At 62.8% G+C, this 25,229-nt stretch overlaps 1 protein-coding gene across 2 annotated transcripts in view; it reads left to right on the forward strand.

The window, feature by feature from the left end:
• Celsr1 (cadherin EGF LAG seven-pass G-type receptor 1) overlaps positions 1 to 25,229 on the forward strand; it is a 119,748-nt gene that overhangs the window by 42,553 nt on the left and 51,966 nt on the right. For both annotated transcript variants that reach the window (XM_027954608.3, XM_027954609.3), the window contains exons 2-5: positions 983 to 1,621; positions 18,637 to 18,859; positions 21,053 to 21,168; positions 22,727 to 22,815. In XM_027954608.3, the coding sequence (XP_027810409.2) occupies positions 983 to 1,621; positions 18,637 to 18,859; positions 21,053 to 21,168; positions 22,727 to 22,815 (1,067 nt within the window). The remainder of the gene's footprint in view (positions 1 to 982; positions 1,622 to 18,636; positions 18,860 to 21,052; positions 21,169 to 22,726; positions 22,816 to 25,229) is intronic.

Consider the following 25,229-nt stretch of genomic DNA (forward strand, 5'->3'; position numbering starts at 1 on the left):
CCACCTGTTTTTCTTTTTGTTTCTTTGGTGCCAGGGACTGAGCCTGGGGTGCTGAGGCCGGCCTGGAACTTGTTATCCTCCTGCCTCGGGCTCCTGAGTCCCTGGGATCGCAGGCGTGGCCACGGCACCCAGCTCAGGGGGGATGCGGTGGCTCCTGTTGGGGTCTCCTGGGACCTCAGGTTTCCCGTGACAAGGCTCCTGCCTGCAGTCGTGACTGCGGGTGCTGATGCTCTTCACTGTGTGGACAGGTCACGTGACTTGGATCCTTGTGGCCCAGAGACAGCCGGGGCTGCAGGCGACCAGGGAGAGCGGCCCGGGATGCGGAGGCTCTCTCTTCCCTCTGCTGTTTGGGGGCTTCTTGCACATCTGTCTGCACATCTGTCTGCACATCTGTCTCCTCTGGTTCTGGGCTTGGAACTGGGTGGTGCGACTCTGTGACCAGCGTCGTCCTCCCTTTGGGTCTGAGTGCCCAGTACTGTCTCTTGGTTTGTCCACTGTGCTGGCCGGGACGCAGTGCGGCCCCGTGTGCCTTCCTTGGCATCCCTGCCTGTAAAGTGGGTACGACGGCGTGTCTGGGTGGGGCGATCTCGCAGCGCCAGTGCAGGCTTGCAGAGCTCCCGGGGCTGCAGCTGGGCTGGGGACGAAGGGCGGAATGTGGGCAGAGGGCAGGTGGCGTGGGGTGCGAGGGCCTGGTGGCCGGGTCTGTGATTGGAGTGAGGTGGTGAACCCCCGGGAGCCCTGAATCATGGTGGTCACTGGGGTGCTCCCCTTCATGGTTGGGGGCCACTGAGGGCCTCTGAGCAGGGGAAGGACATGGTGGGCTGTGGTCTGGAGGCTGGTGGGCGTCAGTGGCAGAGGGAGGAGGGGGCCGGGAAGCAGGAGGTCGAGGTGGGGAATGGGCCTCTTTGCCAAGTGCGTCTTGGGCTGTTCCCTGACCCCCAAAGGCATCCGTTGACCCCACTCGCTCTCCTTGTGTCCCCAGATGGCATCCACAGTGTCACGGCCCTCTGCACTCTGCGTGTCACCATCATCACGGACGACATGCTGACCAACAGCATCACTGTCCGCCTGGAGAACATGTCTCAGGAGAAGTTCCTCTCCCCGCTGCTGTCCCTCTTTGTGGAAGGGGTGGCCACAGTGTTGTCCACCACCAAGGACGATGTCTTTGTCTTCAACATCCAGAATGACACGGACGTCAGTTCCAACATCCTCAACGTCACCTTCTCAGCACTGCTGCCGGGCGGCGTGCGGGGCAGGTTCTTCCCGTCCGAGGACCTGCAGGAGCAGATCTACCTGAACCGCACGCTGCTGACCACCATCTCGGCCCAGCGCGTGCTGCCCTTCGACGACAACATCTGTCTGCGGGAGCCCTGCGAGAACTACATGAAGTGCGTGTCCGTGCTCCGCTTCGACAGCTCGGCCCCCTTCATCAGCTCCAGCACCGTGCTCTTCCGGCCCATCCACCCCGTCAACGGCCTGCGCTGCCGCTGCCCGCCCGGCTTCACCGGGGACTACTGTGAGACGGAGATCGACCTCTGCTACTCCAGCCCCTGCGGGGCCAACGGCCGCTGCCGGAGCCGCGAGGGCGGCTACACCTGCGAGTGCTTCGAGGACTTCACGGGTAGGTGTCCAGGCCTGGGCTGTGGCCCCGGGGCTCGTCTGCACTGGCACCCGGGTGCCCGGGTCACACGTGGGAGGGGTTCTGTGGCTCCTCGGTCTGCTTCCCTCTTGGCGACGTGGTCACAGGACAGGTGCTGGGCCCAGGTGTGGGCTCCGTGTGCCTTGAGGGGTCTCTGGAGTGGCACTGGGCTCGGCCTGCTGCGTGGGAGGAGGCCCTTCCTCCCTGACTCTGAGGTCTCATTCACACCTGGGAGCCTGAGGCCGTCCCTTCAGGAGGACTGCAGGAGCAGGCCGCAGTGTGAGGTCCCCCCGAGGTACCCAGGTGCACGAGGGCACGCATCACCTCTGAGTGTTCCAAATGCGTCATTCCAGATTTCCAGCGCAGTTGGTTAGTGCAAAGTGGAACTGGGTGGGAGTCCTGGGCCGCCGTCCCATGGGTCCTAAAGGATGTTACCTACAGTTTTCCTGCCTCATTGTCACTGTGGAAAATGGCTCACCTTCCCCACCCTGAAACGCACTACCACAACGCGTCCTGACTCATGCCAAAGCGAATCGCTCCACAGGCAGCCAGCGGTGGGCCCTCGGCTGTACGTAGGATCATGGCCCCTTTGAGAAACCAGTTTGTGGTGTTCCTGTCGTTGGAGGTTCTCTCTTTGGAAAGCCCCTGGGGATTATGCAGGACTTGATCTGCACCTGAGATAACTTCCAGCCCCTTCCATCCGTGAGCCGTATCCACGATTAACCGGCCTGGTGTAAACACTGGGAAAATCAGAACCCGCTGCTGGTGGGGGAGGCTTCTCCGGCACAGAGCGGGAGTTTATGGGCTTAGACAGGAGCTGGAGGTATCAACAGGTACTTAGGGAGCAGGAAGAGAGCGCAAGGGAGGACAAAGGGAGAGGAAGTGTGGGCGCCGAGGTCTGTGCGCTGACCGGGAGGGAGACCAGCTCTGGAGCCTGGCATGACGGCTGCTGCGCTGGCTGCGTCTGCACCGCGTTGGTTGTGGTCTGGCGACGTGGGGAGGGGGGAGGGAGTTTCTTTCTCTTGCCATCTGTGTTCTGTGTACCCCTGCCTGGCTGGGGGGGCTGGCTGCCAGCAGGACCCAGACGTCTCTTGCCAGTCCTGCTGAGTGCTGACCCTCAATTCCCAGCTTGCAGGGAGCAGGAAGGCAGGACAGGTTCCCTGCCACTTTCAGGATGGGGGCGGGGGGGGCGTGTCCTGCCCAGCCTCCCCCACCCGTAGACTCGCATGGTGTGGACTGCATCTCTTCCAGAGCGGCCAGTGGGACACTCAAGCCAACTTGTGTGGATGGCCTCCTCCTGCTGGGAAGCCCCTGGGGGCTGGTGCCCCTGCACCCCTTCCCTTCTGCCCTGGGACCCAGAGGGGCCCTTCACTGACTGTCCTGTGTCAGATGGAGAAGCTGGGGCCACTGTGCCTGAGAAAGGGCTGGGGCCTCCAGTGGGGTCAGCCAATATGTGGTCTTCATTTGTGCCACAGATATTTACTGGGTGCCTGATGTATGCACCCCACCTCACCCCACCCATCAGAGAGGGTAACCCCAGTTGATCTATGCTTTCTGCCCTTGTATTGGCTGAGGGGCAGCCCCCCATCTGTGGGGTGGCGCCGCTCACTGTGTTAAGGCCAGGCGTTGGCCCTGTGCAGCTGCGTGGCTGGCCTGCTGGAGACGCATGGGCTACGCTGGGGCAGGGCGAGTGAGGCCACCAGGGATCGGGGCCCTGGGTCCCCTCTGAAGACAGGTTGACCCGCCGGGTGGAGCCGATTGACTGAGACGTTCTCGAGTTTCCTTTTCATCAAGGGAGTCATTTTTGGAAGAATAATGATGGGAATGGCCAAGGCTGTCATCGCTGGTAAGACCGTGACGCACAGTGATTGGCAGGAGACTCGTCTGACTCCCATTGGGTACTGAAAGCACCCTCCGTGTCCCCCCCCCCCCCCGAGATAAGACTAATGAAGCCTGATTATCTTCCTCGTCCTCTTCCTCCTGCCCCCTCTCTCCCTTTGAAGCACTGGTTTTCTGAGCCGAGGTAATTGCGCTCCTCCGTGCGCGATGAAAACCGCGCTGTCGTCGCGGGCTCCCATTACCCGCTGCCGGGGAAGCCGACTCGGGCCTCTCGGCGGCCTGTTGGAATCAGCCCAAGGGGCGCTGGAAGCCCTCTGCTTCCTGTGAGCCGCAGAAGGAAGGCATCAATTAATCCCAGGAAAACCTCCGCGGGTTTGACGCTGAGAAGGTATCCTGACAGCCCTCCTGAGTGTCTGCTCCATCTTGGCCCCAGACCCCCGGGACCTGGATCCCCTGGGCCCCGCAGGGGAAGAGGGCTGCAGGCTGCTTCGCGGGGTCTCAGCTCTGCGCTGGGGTGGCCGTTAGGACCAGCAAGTGTCCCACTCTTTGAAAGGGGTAGGACAGGAAGACTTAGGTGTGGACAGTTTGGACGCTTTCCCACTTTGTCAGTCTGCTGATGTCCCAAACAACCCGGTGGCAAACGCAGGCTGTTCCCGTCGTCCTCTGCGCAGTCTTGGTTTCGTAAACGCTGTAGTTTTGGTTTCTGGGTCCCTCAGGCCTTGGTCCAGATGTGGACGTGTTGCCCCGTCTCCTGGCTTCCCATGTGCCCTCCGTCTTCCTGAGGTCTTCCTTCCCCTCACCCATCACGGGACACCTCGGGGCCATCCCTGCTCTGGAAGGTTCTGGAGGGTCTCTCCACCCCCTGGCCTCCTGAGTGCCACCTTTGCTCCTGGGGGATTTGCTGGTCAGTGTCTCAGGACAGTGTGACTTGTAGCCGTGTTTCTCGAGTGCTTGGTGGTGCTCTCAGTGTTCTAGACGATTCTACGGGTGTTTTCTCACAGCAGCCCTGTGCCCATTTCAGAAATGGAGAAACTGAGGGGCAGAACATGAATGCATTTTGCCCACAGGCCCCTGGCTGGGGAGATTTTGCCCCTTGGGGACATGGACAATGAAGACAGTGGGTTGTCAGACCTCGGTGCCCTTGGGAGGGGCCAGGGTTGCTGCTCAGCACTCCACAATGCCCAGAACAGCCCAGCCCAGTGTCCACATGGCCAGGCCCCGCCCAACTGCCCACATGGCTGATTGAGGACAGTTGGCCTCGTGTGCTCCTTGAGGACGAGTGGCGGGGTCTTCCCATCACCTCCTTCTCTCGCTTCCCTTGTTTAACAGCACTCCGCGGAGATGCGTGCTCTGTGCTGGGCACCAGGGCGCACAGGGGAAGCGCCGTGGTCAGCGAGTAGCCAGGGGTCATAAGGAAATGGCTCCTGCCTCCAGGCACTCACCCATGTCCAGGCCAGCCTTGGGGCTTGGGTTGAGATCTGGCTGTGCTCTGGGCATGCTGTCCCCAGCCACACAACTGTGGTCACTCCCTCTAAGGTGGGAGACTCTGGTGGTCACTGAGGTGGTCTCTGTTGATGCCACGTGTCTGTGACAGCCCTTGGAGGGGCACTGTCATCCAGTTTTACCCACGTTAGGCTGTGGAGCTGGGTCTGATCTGGGGTCTCTCCTCCCTCTGCCGACGGTCAGCTTCATGTGCCACTCAGGCGAGGCTGGCCTCCCCTGGCTCCAACCTCCTGTGTCCGCCTCTCCTGGGTGTCCAGCGGCAACTCCAGCACCAAGTCTGTGTGTGCCCCGTTGTGACCCTAAGGCTTCTCCTCCAGCCCCCGGGTCGGCTCACCTGTGCTGACCCTGCACTCGGTCTGCCATCTGGTCCTGGTGACTGCCCGTCATCGTCCCCTCCTGTCTACACATTTGCCTTGTCACCTCCTGACTGGTCTCCTGCTGCCCCTGTGGCCCATCTTCACAGCCCAGTGTGTCCCCTTACACGTGCACAAGGCTTCCCGGAGCCGCTCTGGCCTGAAGTCCAGTCAGCCTCTGGGGCCTGCGGCACTGGGGTCCACCCCACCCGATGCGGCTGCCCCAGGCTCTCCCCGTAGCTCATGCTGACCTCCGGCAGGACGCTGCACTCCCAGGGCGCTCTCCCCCAGGGCCCTCTGGGTCCCCTCCAGTCCCTGTCCCTCTGGCTGGCGAGGGCTGCCTCGGTCTCCTCTGTACTGGACGCTTCCTGAGGACAGATGCTGGTCTTCTGCTGCCGGTACCCTACACGGTTGGCATGTGCAGCCCTTCAGCGGCACCGTGTCCCTGGGAACTGCCCTGTCCCCTGCAGGTCAAGGACGCATCCTCCTCCTCAGGTCCATCTGCATTTTGTGCTGTGGTCAGTGACGCCTTTGCTGCTTTTGGTCCTGAGCTGGAAGGGGAGTCCCTGTTGGTCTGCTGGGTTCCTTCCTGGGACACTGGGCCCTCTGATGCACTGCAGGTGTGGGGCTGGCCAGGCCAGGCTGTGAGCTCCTGAGGAGCCCCTTCCCGTGTCCCTCTCTCTACCTGAGGCTGAGTGGCAGGTGATGGTCACCTCAGATTCACGTCCCCTGTGGGGTGCGTTCCTGAGCCCCAGCTCTGATACCACTGAGGAGGTGGGTTTCCTGCAAACTCAGCCCAGCTGGGGTTCAGATCTGGGCGGGGAGGGGCGGCCAGGGAGAGACCGGGAGCCACCTGCCCACCCGCCTACCCCCCATCCTTGGGGAAGTCCTTGTCCTTGGCCCTGAGTCTGGGGGACGGTGGCCCGGGTGCTCCTCCTGGGGGCTTTCGTGGGCCGGGTCTTCTCAGTTAGGGTCGAGTTTATTCTTCAGCCCTGCTTGTGGGACCTGGCTGCTTATCTGCCTTCAGAGCGAGTTTCAACAAACCCTGGAGCAGAGCCCGCGGCTGGCTGACCCTGGGCTTGCTCGTCCACGTTGCCTGGACTTGGCAGTGGGACTTAGCCGCTGTCGGTCAGTGCCTGGGAGGCCCTCAGTGGGGCTGGGCTTGGGCTTCACACCGACTCCCCCAGGGCAGGACCCCGAGTCGTGCCTGTAAAGGCCTCCACAGGGCCCCGGGGCCCCAACGGTCCAGCACGAAGTCACCCCACACTAAACCCACACCTTCGTGCTGGATTGAAAATGCCGCGGTCACTCTGGGCTGTGCCATGTCCCATGAAGTGATGGCCTTGAGCACGGGGTCCCTGCCTGGGGGCCTGGCGTCCTTGCTGCAAGCAGAGCCAAACTCAGTCCTTAAACCCAGAGCCGGTCATCACTAGGGGCAGTCTGCCCGCCTGCGCCCACCTCAGGTGCAGCCAGAGCAGAGCCCTGTCTTAGGAAAACGCACTTTTCAGGCATCTGGTCGCTTCAGGCTCCCCTCGGTGAAGTCATGTGCTTTACTTCACGTTCTTTCTGGAGTCCGCCCGCGGGTCCCCCACTCCGTGTGCTGCATTCCTGGGCAGCGTGGCTTTCGGCTGTCGTGGACTGAGCGATGGGGGTGGACGGGCTGGCAAGTGGCTCCCGTTCTCTGCCAGGACTTATCTCCCAAGGCTGAGCTTGGCATCAACAGTGAGACCCTGGCAGGGTGCGGCACAGCCAGCCAGCTCCCGGCTGGGAAGGTCACCCTGACCCGCCTCCTCCTCAGGCTCTTGTTAGCTTGCCTGGCCGCTGTGACCAACCACGTCCAGGTGAAACATCCCGATCCAAACTCCAGAACCTCTTGTGCACTGACGTGATGCCACAGTGGGCAGTTCTGCGCCTGACCTCACGTGACCCGTCATAGGTATGACCCAGTGGCGCTAACACTGTGTGTGACATAAATGAATTTTGTGTTGAGACTTGGGTGCTGTCCCCAAGATGTCTCATCACGTATATGAAAATATTTCAAAATCCAAAAAAATCTGAAATAGAGACGTTTCTGGTCCCAAATATTTTGAATAAGGCTATTTGGCCAGTGCTGCTCCCTACGGGGCTCAGACAACTGGGGGGTGGCCTCGTGCAGTCTGGAGGCCAGAAGTACAAGGTCAAGTCGTCCCTCTCAGGTCCCGGGGAGGACGCCTCCTGCCACTCCTCCACTTGGCCCTCGGTCCCTGCCCTGATCTCCTGGGGCTTCTCCCTGACTGTCCTGTTCCCCTCTTAAGAGGCCACCAGCCGCTGGAGTAGAGCCCACCCGAGTCCAGTGTGGCCGTGTCTCAACTTGATTTTACCTGCAAGAGCCCTTTTCCACACAAGGTCCATTCCCAGGTGTAGGGAGCAGGTTAGGACTTGCCTCTGTCCCTTGGGGGACGCCATCCACCCCCCCCCCAGGGCTCCTGGTGCTCCCCACCATCATCAGCTGGGAGGCACTTCCTGAGCTTTGCTCTCTTATGAGATCTACACCTAGGGCAGGAGGGTCCCCAGGGCCACCACGCCAGCCTGCAGGAGGGTGTGGGAGGACTCGGTAAGGACTGGTCCTGCAGCAGCGTGTGGGATTGTGCTAATGGGGCCAGAGCACAGGGCAGGGGCAGTGAAGCCTGGCCGGGGGAGCCACGCGGGCCCCAGTGTTCACCATGGCACCACGGTGGGGGGAGGCGGCTGCCCAGGGGTCCTGGCCGGGCCTGCCTGGCCGCAGGTGGTGGGTGTCTGAGGGTGTCTGGAGAGCCACTGATCAGCTGCCATGTGGCCTGTGTCCACCCGCTACTGCCCCATGGCTGCCGGAACAGGTTTCCACAGGTGGGTGGCTTAAAACAGCACAGGTGATGCCCTCAGGCCCCAGGGGCACGTCCTGGAGTCCAGGGGCCCGCCGGGCTGCTTCTTCGGAGCCTCTGGGGCACGCCTGTTTCCTTTCTTCCAGGGACCACTGAGGTCCTGTGCCCCTTCCTCAGGTCACGCCAGCCTCTGTCCTTGTGTCTCTGACCCCCCTCCCTCCCACAGTCCTCCTGCTAACCTGAGCCCACCCCGTCACCCAGGGTGGCCTCTGCTTCTCAGGCCCCGTGACCTGTTCCCATCTGTAGGGCGTGTACTCAGGCCACCAGGATCAGGGCGGGACGTCTTCCTGGGTCCACGGTCTGCTGAGCCACTGACTCCCACCGGACCCAGCGTCCCCTCAGCACTCAGTGGATATTTGCTGATGGGCCGAGAACGTCCACAGGCCTCTTCCCAGGGCAGTGCAGGGGCCCGGTGTCCTGGCTGTTGACCCCCAGAAGACCTCAGGGGACAGAGCTCGCTTTTGGCCAGTTACCCCTCCTGGGCCCTCTCCTGGTGTGGGCAAGCCCTCTGTCCTGCCCCGTTTCCAACAGGTCCACTGGGCACAGCTGGTAAGACCATCTGGGCGAGCGCCCCTCATGTGACAAGGGTGGGTGGCTGCTCTCTGGCTCCTAAAGACAACTAGGAGCTGACCCTGCTTTTGCTGCCGGCCACCTGTCTAAGGGCTGGCTCCTTCCTGCACCCGGTGGGCGGGGTGCGGGGTGCTGAGCTGCTGTTCTGGGTCTGGACACCCTGATAGTGGCTGGTCAGCCCGTCCAGGCCCCCAGGCTACTGCCTGGCTTGCTCCCCAGCGTGGGCTTGTCCTGTGCCCGTCCCTCCCACTGGCAGCCACCCGGAAATTCCCTCCGTGGACTGCAGTGTCACCTCCTGACCTGCCCCGTGCGCCGGACTCTCCAGCCAGACGTGGCCGCAGACATTCCTGTCTCTGACTCTCTTTGTTCCTCTCTTTCTTTCTCTCCCTCACTCTATCTCTCCCTCTCTGCCTCTGTCTCTCTTTGTCTCTGTTTCTATCTTTGTCTCTCCTCCTCTGTCCCTATTTTTATCTCTGTCTCTCCCTCTCTCTTTATCTCTGTGTCTCTTTATCTCTGTCTCTCCCTCTCTGCCTCTGTTTCTCTCGTTTTAAAAAATTGTTTATTTCTTGGTTGTAGTTGGACACAGTACTTTTATTTATTTCTCTGTGGTGCTGAGGATGGACCCAGGGCCCCCCCCCCCCCTATACCGCTGAGCCCCGCCCTAGACCCTGCCTCTGTCTTCTTTGTTTCTGTCTCTACCTCTGTCTCTCCCTGTCCGTCCCTATTTTCATCTCTGTCTCTCTCTCTGTCTCTGTGTCTGTCTCTCCCTCTCTGCCTCTGTCTCTCTTATCTCTGTGTCTCTGTCTCTCTCTCTCTGTCCACTGCTTTCCACTGGTCTTTTTCTGGTGGCCCCTGACTGACAGCTGTCATTCAAATCTGAAGAAGTCCCCTGTGCCTTCACAGAGGCCCCTGGTGACGCAGTTTCTCATGGCCCTAATTTAATCCTGTCTTTTGGCCTTAAGGTGCGGACCCAGACTCCAGGGTTAGGCCGTGGCAGTGTCCTTGGGCCACCTTGGCTGTTGCCACCTCACAGTGGCATCAGAGGAGGGAGGTTGGGAACAGTGCCCCTTCCTGGGAGGTGGTGTCCCGTGGGATACCAGGTTGGGAATAGCTGGGAGGGTTGTTCTGGAACCTTCTGCTTGAGCACCGGGGAGTTAAAATCCCGAGTCCTGGGGCCCAGCAGGCCCCACCTCGCCACAGGTGTCCCCTGTGAGTCAGTGGGCGGAAGCGGGCTGTGCTCTGGAATGCAGTCTTAATTTATATTCTTAAAATGGGTGTGTCTGAAGTTCTGGGAATTTGCTTCAAAGAGGAAGATGAAGTCGTGGGAGGAGGCCCTCCTGGCCACGCACAGCCTCATCTTCCAGGGGCATGCGGTGGGGGTGGGCAGCGCTGGCCCTCACCTGGCCTCTCCTGGCCTCCCTGCTGGGTGGGGAGGGCCAGTCGGCAGAGGGTGCTTCAGGGAGGAGCCAAGGGAGCCTCAGGCTCCAGGTGAGAGCGTCCCACACAGCTGGGGACTCCCGGGGGCAGCAAGGGGGAGGACCAGGCAGAGGGCAGCCTCTGACCTCTGGGGCCTGCGCCCCTTCACCACAGTGGCCTGCAGCTGAGAGGGCCAGGGCCCTGCCTTCAGGGCTGATGTCCAGACACTGGCCGGAGCCTGTTGAGGATGCCTGTGTCCCTGCAGTGGGGCTCCAGGGTTTGGAGGAGGGGAGTTGAGGCCCTGTGACCTGCCACCTGTGTCCCCTGGCTCCTGTGTGGGGCCTGGTGTGGGTGCTGAGGCAGGGCTGGGCACCGTGCACCCCGCGCCATGCGCTGTGTGGCCTCTGACCTCTTGGAGGCTGTGTTCCTGCATCTCTGCCCCCAGAGGGTGAGGCGTGCCCCACAGGGAGGTTCCCTGGGGTGACACTGACCAGCCGGAGCTGAGGCTGCCGCCTGAGCGGCCTCAGCCCTTCTCAGCTCCAGTGCAGTCCTGGTGGCAGCCAGCGGCAGGGGCATCCGTGTGAATGGCGGGCTCCTGCGGGCACGTGGCCCTGCCCGTCCTGCCTGCCTGCCGTCCTGCGTAGCCCGCCTGTGGAGCAGGCGGCACCGCTCCTCCTCTGTGGCCCACTTGCTGGACCAAGCGCCCAGTAGCTGAGGGACTGTGCTGGTCTGGCCTCTGTCCGGGCTGCAGGCCACCGGGCCGTGACTGCTCTGTGTAACCTGGCCACAGCCCTCGTAGGGGGCAGGCCTCGCAGGTGTGCGCTGTGGTGTGGCAGGGCAGCAGGAACTGCGGCCCGCGTGTGCACGCAGGAGCGTGTGAGTGTGTACCTGTCGGGGGACTGGAGGTGCTTTCCCAGCCGGTTGGGATCTGCTGGGGGCAGCAGGAGCCCAGGCCCGTATCCTGCCTCAGCTGTGCTTGAGGGGCCTCTGATATTGATGGGCCTGACGGGTCCCTGAGCCCTGCAGCCCCACTGTCCTGACTGTCCCCTCCCCTCTCCTCAGTGCCCACGCCCTGTCCCCATTCCCCTCCACTTTTCCCATCTGCTAGAAGACTCTTAGCCCATATGTTCAGTTTTCCTGAAAATCTGACGTTTGTAACTCATATGGGAGCTCAGCAGGGCCGAGATCTGTTCATGGTCTCTCGTAGCGCAGTGCCCGCCCTGGATAGACCAGCAGGTAGGGGGTCGGGGGACAGAGGAGGGAATGAAGAAGTGGTTAGGTGGGTAGATGGGTGGACTGGTGGGTGAGGGGACGGTGGATGGATGACAGATGCATGGGTGAGGGGTGGGTGGACAGGTGGGTGGGTGGGTGGGGGGATGAGTATGGTGCTGCCTGGAGCATGGGTGGACAACGTGGGCAGTGTCAGTCAAGCTGATGGACACTTCACAAGCCCTGTCCTCTCTGCTTCCTGTGGCGTGGGGCTCCTGCCTCCAGTGCTCCGCCATGTCCTGGGTGAACACAGGAGGACCCTGGGGCTCTACTGTCTCCAGGTTGGAGTGTCTGTTTGGTGACCTGGTCCCGCGTCGTCTGTTGGCGCTGAGCTCTTTGCTCCTTCCTTCCTGAGCCGTGATTCTGCCCCGACCTCGGGGCCCTGGTCCTCTCCACCGGTGCCCAGGCTTTGCTCCCGCTGCCGTTGGAAATTCTGGTTTTTCTAGTTCAAAGCCTTCAGCTCTTTCCTGGACTGGAAGGAATTGTCTTTTTATTTACTTAAAAACTTGAGTTGGCACACCTTTACCTGCCTCCCTCCTGGGTGTGTCCAGCCCTGCTCACAGTCCTGAGGGCCAGGGCGGCCGGGCTCCCTGCACCCCTCTCTGCCCGCTCCTGGGGGCCCTGAGTGGTTCTCTCAGGCTCACATCAGCACCTCCTAGTCCAGGCCCTCCCGGTCCTCTCCCTGCCCTGGCTCCCCTGCCCCCTGCTCCAGAACGAGGCCGAGGCCATCAGTCGCCCCTCACCACAGATCTGACCCGGCACAGCAGCTGCCTTCCTCTGTTGCAGGCACCACCTGCTCGAGCCCCGGGGAGCTGGGGCGTGACCAGGCCCTGGCTTTCCTTAGGTGGAAGGTCAGGGCTCTGGCGCTGCCAGCCAGGGTCGCGAGGCAGGCAGAAGGGTGTCCCCTCCCTCACCACTCACCCCAGACCTGGAGTGAAACAGGTGCCCGTGACGGTGCCCAGGCCCTGGGGCTGGGTCCCTGGCCCCTGAGCCGAGGCGACTGCCCTTGGGAATAGTTTCCACCAGGCCCTTCCCAGCTTCTCTCTGGGGCTTTGCTTTGGCACCGGAACCCAGGGCCGAGGCCTGCGTCACTCCCGCACACGGGGTTTGTGGCCCGCTGGGGCACGGAGCTCGGTCGTCAGGTGCCCAGGTGAGCCTGGTCCGAGGTGGGGGCCAAGGGGCGCAGCAGTAATGGGGGGTGCAGGTGGTGGGAGGGGGCGTCGCGAATGACTCGTCCACGTTGGACTCCACCAGAAGGCCAGGGCGGGGGACGCCAGGTCTCATTTTGAATGAGAAGTGCTAAAATAGGAAAGTGGCATCTCACCCACAAGCAAAGGCTGAGAAGCCTCGTCCATCACCATGGTTTCCGTACGGGGGTGACCGGCTGCCGTCACGACACCTCTCTCCTCAACTCCGCACCCAGCGCCATCAGGTTGGCAGTTTGAAGGTGGCCATGGGGGGCTCGCATGTGCTGTGGATCAGGGTCCCCAAGGCCCGGAGTGAAGTGCTCTGCTGCTCGGGGCGGGGTGTGCGCAGGGAAAAGTGTTGGCAGGTGACTGCACGGGTGACACAGGCCAGCTGTGGTGGCTGCTGTTGGAGTGTCCTTGTACATGGACACTGGAGTGGACACTGGAGCAGACCCCACCAAGGGTCCCCGGGGACCTGCATTGTGCCAGAGATGAGGCTGGCCCGGCTCATCTCAAGCCTACACTCAGGGAGCTGCCTGTCGTGAGGCCGGCCTGTGGGTGCCGTCAGTCCCTCTGCACGCCAGCCTACTTCCTGTGTGGTTGGGTTCCAGCACCTGAGTCACGTGGCTTCCTGATTCTGTGGCTTATGAGCCAGCGTCAGTCATCCATGCCTTGAACTGGGGAGGGGCTGGTGTCTCATGACCTCATCCCACAAGCACTCCCCGGGGCTGTGGATCCGGCTCCCCTCAGCCACTGCCTCCCTGCGGGCACCTGTCCAGCACCCTGCACACACAAGGTGCCCACTGCGTGCTCGACTGAACAGACACTGCAGCTGCCTCCTCAGAGCCAGGGGAGAGAGATGATGCCGGACGTCACGTGAGCAGGGGTGGCGCAGAGCTGGGACAGAGAAGGAGCAGCCTGGGCTCTGTGTCCTGGCACCAGCACCTGCTCACCAAGGGGACAGGCCCCAGATGAGGACAGGGGTGGGGAGGGGACACAGGGTGGCCTCCAGTCCCTGGGAAGCCACATGCGGAACCAGGGGAGAGGACTGCAGGTGGGCCCGGTTGGGTTCCCATCACTGATAACGAGGGACAGCTCCGGGGGCTGCTGGCCGCCTGTGCTAACTGGTGGATCCCCTGGGCCTGGTGGAGGGAGGCAGGGAGGCTGGTGTGGGGAGGCTGGTGCAGAGGGGCTGGGCCTGTTCTTGATGGCCAGCCCACGGGGTGGGTGGTTCTAAGCCACTGGGACCAACACACAGAGCCCGGCAGCTTGAGAGGTTGTCTCCCGTGTCCTGTGCAGAGCAGGGCCTGTGAGGGGGGCGCCGTGGGCAAGGGCGCTGTGGGCAAGGGGTGCAGGATGAAGGTGGCAGTGTGGGTAAGGGTGTGGAGTTGGCAGGTGAGCATTGTGGGGACCAGGGGCAGGGCTCAGGCGGATGGCTGTGACTCAGAGCCTCACCCCAGATGGGGGCCCCGAGGAGAACCAGGTTGGAGAGGGAAGGTCTGGGCTTGGGGTGCCTGGGGACCCAAGGAGAGAGGGAGTTGGGGTGATCTGGGCTGCTGGCTGGGGAGCCCAGGGCTCTGCCTCTTCCTGGCTGGTGGGGAAAAGAGCCAGGCGGTCGTCCCCGAGGAGAGGAACCACAGCCTGGGACCCAGCCTCGCGTAGTAGACCTCGGGGAAGGACCCAGCAGTGTCTCAGGCCACCGTGTTGGCCGCTGTTGGAATTCTAGGACCAACACAGAAGGCCCCGAGACCCATGTCCACTCTCATTTGGAACGTGACCTCTTTTGGAAGGAGCATCTTTCCAGACGGGAGGAGCTTAGACCCGAGATGAGGTCCCCAGAGCTTAGTCTGGACCCCAAATCTAATGGCCAGTGTCTTTGTCAGAGGAAGGGGAGGGGACTCCACCAGGGAAGGTGGCCGTGCTCTTGGAGCAGAAACTGGAGTGATGCGGCCACAAGCCAAGGAACCCAGGAGCTCCACCCTGAGGCTGGGAGAGCCAGAAGTATCCTCCCTGGAGCCTCCTGCGAGGCCCGGCCCCGTCCACAGCTGGGCCCGGATTCCCGCTCCAGAACATGACAGTGGTGACTGTGGTGTTGGGTTTGTGGCCTTGTGTCACACAGCCCGGTGGCAATGATGACGCTCTCTATAAAGCCAAAGAAACAAACGCTGGATCCTGGAACCAGGCCACCCTCCTCGTGGGACTGGGAATTGTCGGCCACGTATTTGAGATGGCATGGCCACCTACCTGGGGACAGGAGTGCTCCCTCTGGGGCTCACTGTGGCCTTTCTGTTGGACACCAGAGGGTTTAAGGCATCTGGGGCTCAAGTGTCCCTGAACGTGACCCCACAAGGACAGCCTAAGGGCTTGTGGCCCCGTTGCTGCGGAGACCCAGCCTAGAAGCAGCAAGTCCCAGCCAGTCCTTACAGCGTGAGGGTCAGCTGTGTCCCCTGGCTGCCTTCCTTCCCCCTGTGGGCTTCGGTGGGGAGGTCCTGGGCTTCGGTGGGGAGGTCCCTGCGCTGGGATCAGAGATTGGGCAGGGCTGGGAGGACGAGGGTCTGGGCATGGAGGCCAGGGCCTTCTTCAGGGTGACTTGAAGGTTCCCGCGGCCTGGGTCCTGAGGGCTCTGGACCTGGCCGGCGAGCGCTGTGGGCAGCGTGTCCTCAGGGCTTGGCGAGCACTGGGTCTGCCTGTCCTCCTGGGGCCGTTTGTTTTGGAGAAAGTGCCTCCCGGAATGCTGCAAAGCGAACCCTCCCAGACGCCCGCGTTTCTAAGTGGAAACGAGAATCTGAAGTGGCCGAGGGAGGGGTGCAGCTGAAGGCCGGGAGAAGGCAGAGTGTGCCTGTGTGTGCGCGGGTGTGCACGGGCGAGTGCCTGTGTGACAGTGTCGGGGGTGTGTGGCTGTGTGTGGTGGGCATGCATGTGGGTGTGCGTGTGTGTGGCAGGGTGAGTGTGTGATTGTGCATGTGAGGGTGACACCACACATGAGACGGTGGATGTGCAGGTGTGTGTGTGTGTGTGTGTGGGAGCAGGTGCATGACTGGGTGAGAGGGTAGAGTCTGAGTGTGTGTGAGGGCTGGGCCCGGCCCTGCCTGCTGCTGGGGAGAAAGCACCCACTGGCCTGGGCCTGACCCGGAGCCCGCAGCCCCTGGGGCTCTCGCGGTGGCCCCTGCTTGGTAGGGTGGGCGTTCAGCAGGTCAGCAGCCCTCCCCCCCAGGAGGCTGGTGTTTTTCTGGGCGGGGGCTGGAACCCGGGTGCTCCACCGTGGAGCCCATCCCCACCCTTTTGTTTTTGAGACGGGGTCTCCCTGAGTTGCCCAGAGCCCCCCTCAGCCTCCCAGGCCCCGGGATCACAGGTGGGTGCCCCGCCGGGGGCCTCCTTGGTGTTACGAGGGTTCAGAGCGGCTGTGCGCGTCGGGGTCCCCCCTGCTCATGGAGGGGGCATGGGAGCAGAGAGGGGAAGAGAGCTGTGGGAAGGTGGCTCGTCCCTGTGGCTGTCACCGTCTCAGATGGCTCCTTCCGCTCTTCACACCCTGGAGGCCTTCCCTTGGGTGGGGGAGACTCCTGACTCCGTGGTTGGGACGCATCAGGCTGAGCGTGGCCTCCTGGGACCCGAGGTGGCAGGTGGGTGCTGGAACCTTCTTGGGTCAGGGGCAGGCTGCGCTGAGCGGAGCAGAGGTCGGCTGCCCGGGTCGGCCCTTCAGTGATGGCCTGCGCTGGGCCTGTGGCCCCTGTGTGTGTGCCCTGAGCAGCTGCTGGGAGGGGTTGTCCCCGTGGCACTGTCCCCTTGGGTGGGGTGGCGTTGAGGGCTGAGGGCGTCTGAGTGCAGGTCCCCTGAGAGCTGTTGGCACAGCCCGGCCTTGGCCTTGGGGGTGTGGCGGTCCCACAGGACTCTCCCTCACAGCTTCTGGGTCTGTTCACAGAACTGAGGGTGAGTTCCCTGCCCTCCTCCACCAGCTATTGGGGTTCCCGCAGCCTCTCAGTGTCTGCTGAGGGGTGAATGGGCCTTCCCACCCAGCTCCCCAAGTCCTGGCTCTGCTCCGCTTGTGAGGATTAATTAGGGGTTAAGTGGGGTCACGAGGATGGGTTCAAGACAGAGTCAGTGTCTGTGTCAGAAGAGACAGAGCTAGGGTGCACCCTCTCTCCCTCCTTCCCTCTCTGCCATGTGAGGACAAGCCAGGCAGAGAGCCCCACCAACAACCCAGCTGGCCAGCACCTTGATCTTGGACTTCAGCCTTCAGACTGAGAAGTAAGGTCTGAGACATCTGACTTAGTTCATTTTGTATTGCTGTAACAGATTACCTGAGACTGGGTACTTTAAAAAGAAAATAGGTTTATTTAGCATAGTTCTGGGGCCTGAAAGTCCAAGGTTGGGTGGCCCCATATGTTTGGCTTCGGGTGAAAATCTGGCCATGTCATAATATGGCAGATGACATCACGTAGACCAGGTGTGAACAGCCACACAGTAAGAGAGTAGCTGGGGAATCCACGCTGGCTTGATAGCCACCCACTCCCAAGTACCAGTGACCTGATCACCTCTCACAAGGCCCCCTTCTTGTGGGTGGGCATGTGAGCTCATGTAGAGGGCAGTTTGGAAATGTCTCCCAAAATGTCATCGAGCTACCCTGTGACTCAGCACAGCCGGGGGTTTTCTCTAGAGACTCGGAACACGAAGGTTTATGTACAAGGAGGTTGGAAAGGAAAAGATTTTTGCCACTGAGGAAACCACAGGCTGGGGCTGGGGCTCAGTGGTAGGGCACTTGACTCGTGCGTGAGGCCCCGGGTTCAACCCTTAGCATCACCTAAACAATAAAATAAAAGTGTTGTGCCATCCACAGCTAACCGTAAACCGCCTGCATGGCCATCGGTGGGAACAGGTGGCTTGAGTTCTGATGCCACCAGTACCAGGCAGCCCTTGAGGGTCAGCTCCAGCCGCCTGGCTGGGGCGGGGGCTCTGGCTTTTCCCTGGCAGAATGCGTTAGAAGCTGCTGGCCGCGCCGCGTGCCCGGCTCCTGTGCCCTGATCTTTAGTAGATGAACGGGACACTATTTTTAAAAAATGCATTCACTTTAAAATCAACGACCCGGGAAGAGGCTGCTGGGTGGTTCTCCTGTTATGTGAAGGGTCTCTGGTCAACGTCCCTCCCTGCAGAGGTGAAGGAGGCAGGTGCACTGGGGTCATCACCCCCACGGGGGAGGGAGCACCACCCAGGCCGCTGGTCCGGACACCACCTGTGCTGAGGGTTAGCGAGCCCGGGGCCCTCCTGGCTGGGGCCTTCAGGAGATAGGTGGTCGGCTGTAGGCACCCCCAGGCTCTCTGGAAAAGCTTCTGGAACCATCCTGAAGCAGGGGCCTTAGGCTGTGGGGTGGTGCCCCCCCGCAGGGAGGCCATGAGCTGGTGGGAGAGACAGATGTCATCGCCAGGTCGGAACCTGGTGTTGGCTGGTCTGGGCGAGGGGTCTGAGGGCCAGCAGGGAGGACGGGCATCCGGAAGCCCCTGAGGAGGGGCCCTGGGCCCGGAGCTTGTGGCACGTCCCTGAGTCCTGGGCAAGGCACAGATGTGGTCAGCACTGCCCGGGTGCAGGGGTGGGGAGGGCTGGGAGCCCCTGTATGTCTGCACAGTGGGGCGTTGAGCTCAGCCCACAAGTGCCTGGGGTCCCGCGCTGCCTGTCCACCACCCCGCGCTCCCCAGGGCCCAGCAGGCCTCCTTCCTGACCCCTCAGTGAAGACCTCCCGGGTGCACATTTAGAAAACCCCATGCTCCCCACCCTGTCCTCAGCCACCTGGGAGCTGGGGGCTGCCGCTGGACCAGGAGACCACTGGGCGCTGGGCGCTGGGCGCTTGCCCCGGGGGCCCTCCTCTGCTCCAGCTGGTCTTTCCCTGATTTGCTGCTCTGTGGGCCCTCTGAGGCCCGTTGCTGTCCCTCGGCCTCCCGTAACCTCTCGCCTCTGCCTCTCGTCCCCAGGGGACCACTGCCAGGTGAACGCCCGCTCCGGCCGCTGTGCCAACGGCGTGTGCAAAAATGGAGGCACGTGCGTGAACCTGCTCATCGGCGGCTTCCACTGCGTGTGCCCCCCGGGCGAGTACCAGCGGCCCTACTGCGAGGTCAGCGCCAGGAGCTTCCCGCCGCGGTCCTTCGTCACCTTCCGCGGCCTGCGCCAGCGTTTCCACTTCACCATCGCCCTCGCGTGAGTGCCCTGCGCGCCCGGGCTCCCCGCCTTCCTAGAGCAGGTGTCCCGGGGTCCCACCTGGAGGGGGGCGTGCCGTGCAGCCAGAGCTGCCTGACTGACGACGGCCCCCTGTGCGCCTCCTCTGTGCCTGGCAAGGTGGGCTCACGAGGCGCTGCCTGGGGCCTGGTGTGCGGCCCTGCCTCTGCCCAGTCCCTGCCCTCTGCCCAGAAGGCCGTCCCCACAGCACAGCCTCCAAATGAGGGCCCCACCACTCTGCGGGGTCCCCTGTGCGGGTGATTCAAGCAGGGCTCCCGCGAGCTCCCCCACGTCAGAGGAGCCCCGTGTCTCTGGAAAGTGCTGTGGACTGTGACTTGAGTGAGTTTGGGGCATGTGTGTGGACCCATAGTCGGGGCCACCTGCCACCTGGGTGTGGCCAGCAGCCCTCATGACGACTGGCACACTGAGCTGCAGGAGGGCACCCCCACTGGAGGCCGACCTCAGAGGTGACCGGGCCTGGTTCCAGAGGGTGGCCGTGGGGGCCAGGGAGGTGCTGGAGGCTGACACAGGAAGTCTTTTGGCTCCTGACAGAGAGCAAGTGAAAAGCAGCAGTGTTTAGCTGAGTGTCCCCCAGGCAGGGTGACGTCCAGTAGCCGTCACGCTTAGCTTTTCTAGACTGTTATGGAGGATCATTCATGGACCCTTGGCCTGAGTGACTTCAGCCGTGAAGCACGAAAGCCCCCAGGCCCGTCCCAGGCCCGTCCCAGGCCCGTCCTGCGGGGACTGTGGTCCTGGGGCTGGCACCGGGGCCCCTCTCGTACCCAGCCAGGCCCCACTGAGCGGGCAGGTGCGGCCTTGGTTTTAGGTGGCCTCTGTGCGAGTGCCGGGCCCCGCGGCCGCTCCCAGCAGCCTCTCCCTGACTCTGTCCTGTCCTCTCGGGGCCCCTGCGGCCTCGGGGTCTGTTTCCCGGCGTTTCTGCTTCTGCCCGCATTGTCCCCCCGCCCCCACCCCGGGCCCCGGCCCCTTCTGCCCGTGTCCAGCGTGGCAGGGCCCTTTGCCGGCCGTGTGCCAGCCCCAGGCCAGCACAGTGAAGCCTGCGGAGAACCAGGTGCACCCACAGCCGCCACGCCACGCGGTACCCGCTCACTCCCAGGCCCAGTGTCCAGCGTGCTGTGGGCCTTGCCCCTGCCGTGCCGGTCCTCGTTCTGGCAGCCGCCCTGAGCCCATGTGGACGGGGCTGTGTCCACTCAGGGAGAGACCGAAGCGAATGTGCGAGGCTGGCGCAGGCTCCCACGCAGGACGGACGGCACAACCCGGGGCCGAGGGAGGGCTCGGGGGCCAGGTCTGGTGGGCGGCTACCCCAGCACCCCAGGCAGGAGGGGCTTCCGAGGGGACGGCCCTGCTCGGGTGACAGGTCTGCCGTGTCCCCGCGTCCCTTGGTCCAGTCCCACCTTGGCCATTCAGGGATTCAGTGTGTTCTCCATAGCACAGTGTGGACCAGAGGGCACCAGGGTGTGACAGAGAGGAGAATCACAGTCCCTCCTCTGCAGGACGGATGGCACACCCTGCAAGATCACAGGGTCTTGCTTTCTTATCAACAAGCAAATAAATAAATAGGGTGATTTCAGAAGTGAACAAAAGAAAGTGATAGACTGTTAGAGCAGAGGCGAGATTGAGCTAAAGTTGGTGAGGGAAGGTGCGACTGATCAACCCCTGAGCCACCTGCAAAGCCAGGGAGGATTGTAACGGGCAGAGGGAGCAGCAGGTGCAAGGGCCCTGGGGTCCTCTTAACCTGTAACCTATATTCGGGAGCAGAAAGACATGGGAGAGGTGATGGGGGTTCAGAGGAGGCCTGAGGTGTTCCTTCAGCTCCAGTGTCCCTGTGTGCGCAGGGGCTTGGGGACTTGGGGGTCTCTCTCCAGTTGCAGAAGACACGTTGTGTGGTGTGTTCTCTGTCCAAAACGTGTATGGCTGGCGTCTTGGCCACATGTCACCCTTCTAGCCCACGGGGGGACTGTGACGGGCTCACGTTCAGCAGACCGTCCTCACCAGGGTCCCCCACGTTCCAGTTGACCAATCAGGCCGTCAGCTGCGGCACCAGGGTCCTCCCTGAGCTGTGGCCCTGGGCTTGCCCTCCTGGGCCAGCCCTGCCCCTCCCCAGTGGCCCGATGGCCCCGGGACCTTTGTCATGTGACGTGGCCCGCTGCCCCGCAGGTTTGCCACCCAGGACAGGGACGCCCTGCTGCTCTACAACGGCCGCTTCAACGAGAGGCACGACTTCATCGCCCTGGAGATCGTGGACGGGCAGGTGCAGCTCACCTTCTCAGCAGGTAGGCCCCTCGTCCCACGGCGCCCCCAGGCGGCTCACCCCACGGACCCGATTCTGTGTCCAGGGACCCACCTTATGGAAGAAATCCCGAGGGCACAGCTGCTGGTCACAGTGTCACTCGCGGTGCCGGCAGTAGGGGGGCCGCTCCCGCTTCCCAGATGGGGGTCATTCGGAGGCGTGGGCTGCGTCTGCAGCTGAGTGTGGTGGTGCGCGGTGCAGGGGCTGAGCCCAGGTGCCAGGCAAGACTTCACCACCCAGCTGACCCAGCCCTGCAGACCAAAAGTTGACAAAGACATCAAAGGAGTGTCCTGCTGGTAGAGTCTAGAGGCCCCTGGCCATTCTGGTCTGTTTTTCTGGCACAGATGATGTCTTAGTCTGCTTTCCGTCGCTGTGACACAGACCTGAGATAAATAGCTGATGAAGAGGAGAGGTTCCTAGTTGGTTGGACCCATTGCTTCTGGGCCTGTGGTGGTTCCATACCTCATGGCAGGGGCACCTGGCAGCAGAGACCCTCATCTCCTGGCAGACAGGAAGCAAAGGGCAGGGGACACGCAAAGGCAGGCCCCAGTGTCCCAGCCTCCACCCACGAGGCCCCCTCTGGAAGGTGCCACCACCTCCTAGTATCGCATTGACGGGACCAAGCATCCATACGTGGCCTTGGGGGAGAGTGAGGTCCTGAACTCAGCAGGTGATTTTAGAGTGCGCTGTGTCCCTGGCAGCTCCCCAGGACAGCCCAGAGGTGCTGCGCTTTGGAGCCCTGGTCCCGACTCCCACGTGTAGAGTTGGAGGCCAGGACCTGATTTCATGTGGATAACAAGTAGGGACACCCATGACACCAGCCGGCTGTCAGGGACGTGGCCACCTCTGCAGGCTCGAGGGGGAAGTCGCTGCTCTCTAGACCCTGCCCCTCTCTCCAGAATGTCCTGTGGTCCCCTGGGGAAGGCAGTCCCTGCTGGGGGCCTGACATGGCCCTCCTTGCCCTTTGTGCAAGTGATGTCCCTTCCTGCTAGATGCCCGTAGCCAGCACCTCACCAGGACCCTCCACGGGTTCCAAAGGTGCAGTTGCCCGGCACCACCTCCTGAGGCCGGTCTCCTGGGAGAGTGATGGCCTCAGTGCCCCAGGACCCAGGTGTGAAGGGGACATACTCAGGACCTCAGGATGTGTCCTGTGGCTGGGAAGGCGCTGACAGTTGTCACTAAGTGACAGAGGAGGAGACAGCCGGGTGTCCTCGGTGCTGGCCACTGCCGTGGCACAACTCTCAGAGGAGGGCAAGGCCCTGTGCCGACCACGGGGCACGCCGTGGACTGCGTGTGCTTTCCCTGAACGAAGAGATGAAGGAGGGTGCTTCTGTGATCAGAAAAGAAACACGGAGCAGGCCACTGGGGAAGTGGGCCTGGGAGGGCCATCCCCTGGGCGCCCCCCTGTGCCCTTCGAGGTTGGGGTGGAGCCCCCTTGGCGAGGGGAGGGAGCACGTGCGTCTCTCCAGCAGTCTGGAAGCCGCCGAGGTCCCCGCGAGGCCCTGCTCACCTGCCTTCTCTCCGGTCGTCCCCTGGTGCAGGTGAGACCACCACCACAGTGGCGCCGCAGGTCCCTGGAGGCGTGAGTGACGGGCGGTGGCACTCGGTGCAGGTGAAGTACTACAACAAGGTAGGACCCGCAGCCTCCGCGGCTGGGCTGCCACCGGGCCGGGTGACGTTCCTGTCTAGGACAGTCGTTCTCTGAAATCTAAAAGCAGGTGGTGTCGGGAAGCGACACGCGCCCCTCCCTGTGCTGGTCGGCAGGAGGCAGGACAGGGACCGGGAAGCACATGGCACCAGGGCGGGAACAGAGCCGCAGCTGAGGTCCCTGCTGTTGAAATTCCCAGCCGCGGGGACGCAGCCCTGGCCTGGGCCGATTCCTGGGCACTGTAGAGGGGGGTGTCCGTCGGAGGCCCTCCCTCCTGAGAGGCCACAGCGGGAGGGGGTGGTTTTTAATTTCTCCTCCCTGGGTGGTGTCACCTCCCGCCAGTGGCCTGAGGGCACTGTGCCCACCTTGCCCCCGCCTCTCGCTCTTTCTTCCCCTGATGGTCATTGCTGTCCCTCTGCCTCCCAGGGCTGCCCCCCTGGACATCCCATCATGTTCCAGTGACCCCAGACAGGTTCCAAGAGGTGGTCCTGCATGGTGGCCACAGGTCTCCTACTGTCCCTGGCTGTGGTGGTGCAGTGCAGGCTCTGCAGCCTCCTCCGTGACGAGGAGGGCCCAGGGGACAGGCTGCTGGCACCTGGGCTGCTGTGTGCTGGGGACATGGAGGAGGGCAGGTGGCAGTGTCTGTGGTCTGGCTGCTGCAGGCCCCGGAGCTCCTGCTGCCCTCCCCCCAGTGGGGCCACGGTGTCTGGCAGGCCACGGTCACCTGAGGAGGAGCCGGGCGGGCTGGGCAGGGGAGGCGCGTGCCTCTGCCTGTGGCGTCCATCTGGCCTCGGTGTCCTGTGTCAGGGGCTGGAATCTTGTCATGACTGGGACAGTCACAACTGCGTAACGGGTGCCTGCCTGCGTGCAGGGGTCGTGTGGCCTTGGGGAGGCAGGGATGGCGTCGCCCTGTGCCCCTCCCCAGCCCCTTCCCCAGGGCTGGGGTGGAAAACCTGGTCTGGGCTCTTCTTCGATGGCATCTTCACCCACGATGCGCCTTCCCCAGTGGCCATCCCAAGGTTCTCCTTCCCATCTCAGCTGCTCTGAAGAGCAAGCTCCTACCTTTCTGCAGGGTCCCCAGGACCCCCACGGGAACGGGTGGGTCCTGCTCCCCCCACCCAGGAGAAGATCCGTCCTGTGGCCCTTTTCTCTCCATGTGGGGCCTAAAGGACAGCCACCCCCTGGGCACACAGGTGAGAGACGGCTCCCTGTCGCAGGACACTGGAACCCTCTGGAGGAGGGGTGGGTCCCCATGTCCCCACTGAGTGTCCCCTGAGCTCAGCGACTGTTCTGCCTGACGCCAGGCCTGGGTCTGCTCTGGCAGGGAGCCCAGACAGACCAGGTGCTCCTGCTTCCTGTCCAGGTCATCTAGACGGCTTTCCTAGGTGCAGCAGACCAGGGAGCCCAGGAGCAGGTGCAGAGCCCCCGGGGGCAGGCACACCTGGCCGGGGCGAAGACCAGGGTGCCGCATCCCGGCTGGCTGGGCAAACTAACAGGGGGGTGACGAGGAACTTGTGTACACTGATACAGCAGGAGTGGGAGCCCTTTATTGTAGGACAGGAGGGGTGTATATACATTCCACCCAGCTTATCTAATTAGCATAAACTAGATACAGCAGCCAACCAATAAGGAATCTCCACACTTAATGGCTCGCTGGCGTTACTTCACAAACCACTCCCTCTGGCAAAATGCCAGGCGCCATCCTGACTTGTTTACAGACCCTAACACCGGGGGTCTGTGGTTTTCCCACCCACATATGACCTGGCTTTTGTCCTGGTTTTGCACACGCCCCTTGCTGGCCCCTGGCCCCAGGGCTGACACATTTCAAGAGTATCTGCTGGGCCACCTGGACGTGCCCCCTGGAGCCCTGGTCTTCCCGTGGGCACAGCTGCCAGGGTCGGCTTCCAGTGGGCACAGGCTCGTCGGGGGGGGGCAGAAGGCATGGTGGGCCCCGAGCTGCACACAGCAGTCGCCACCCACGGGTGCTTTCCCTCCTGCCTGTTCCAGAATCATCCAGGCCTCAGGCTGTCTGCGGGTGGGGTGAGTGGGGGAGGCCGAGTCAGCCTCGGTTCCCCCCGGGCACTGGCGGACACACCTGATAATGACCACAGCAGTGTCGTGTCCAGCGGTTGAGTAGGCCTGGGCCCTCTGCCCAGGCGCTAGTTCACCTCTTGGCCTGTTCTAACACCAGGCGCGTCAGCCAGGCCCCCGCCTGCCCCCGCCTGCCCTCCCAGGCAGCTCTTCAGAGTGAGCACACCTCGCAGAGGCCCCCGGAGTCCCTGGGGAAGAGGCCCCGGAGTCCCTGGGGAAGAGGGACCTTGCCAGGCAGGAAGGTCAGCGGGGGGCTGGGTTCCCTGGCCACACCTCTCTGTGCAGGGCTGGTCCGTCAGCTGGTC

Source organism: Marmota flaviventris, chromosome 3 (genome assembly GCF_047511675.1).
Source record: "Marmota flaviventris isolate mMarFla1 chromosome 3, mMarFla1.hap1, whole genome shotgun sequence".
Lineage (NCBI taxonomy): Eukaryota > Metazoa > Chordata > Mammalia > Rodentia > Sciuridae > Marmota > Marmota flaviventris.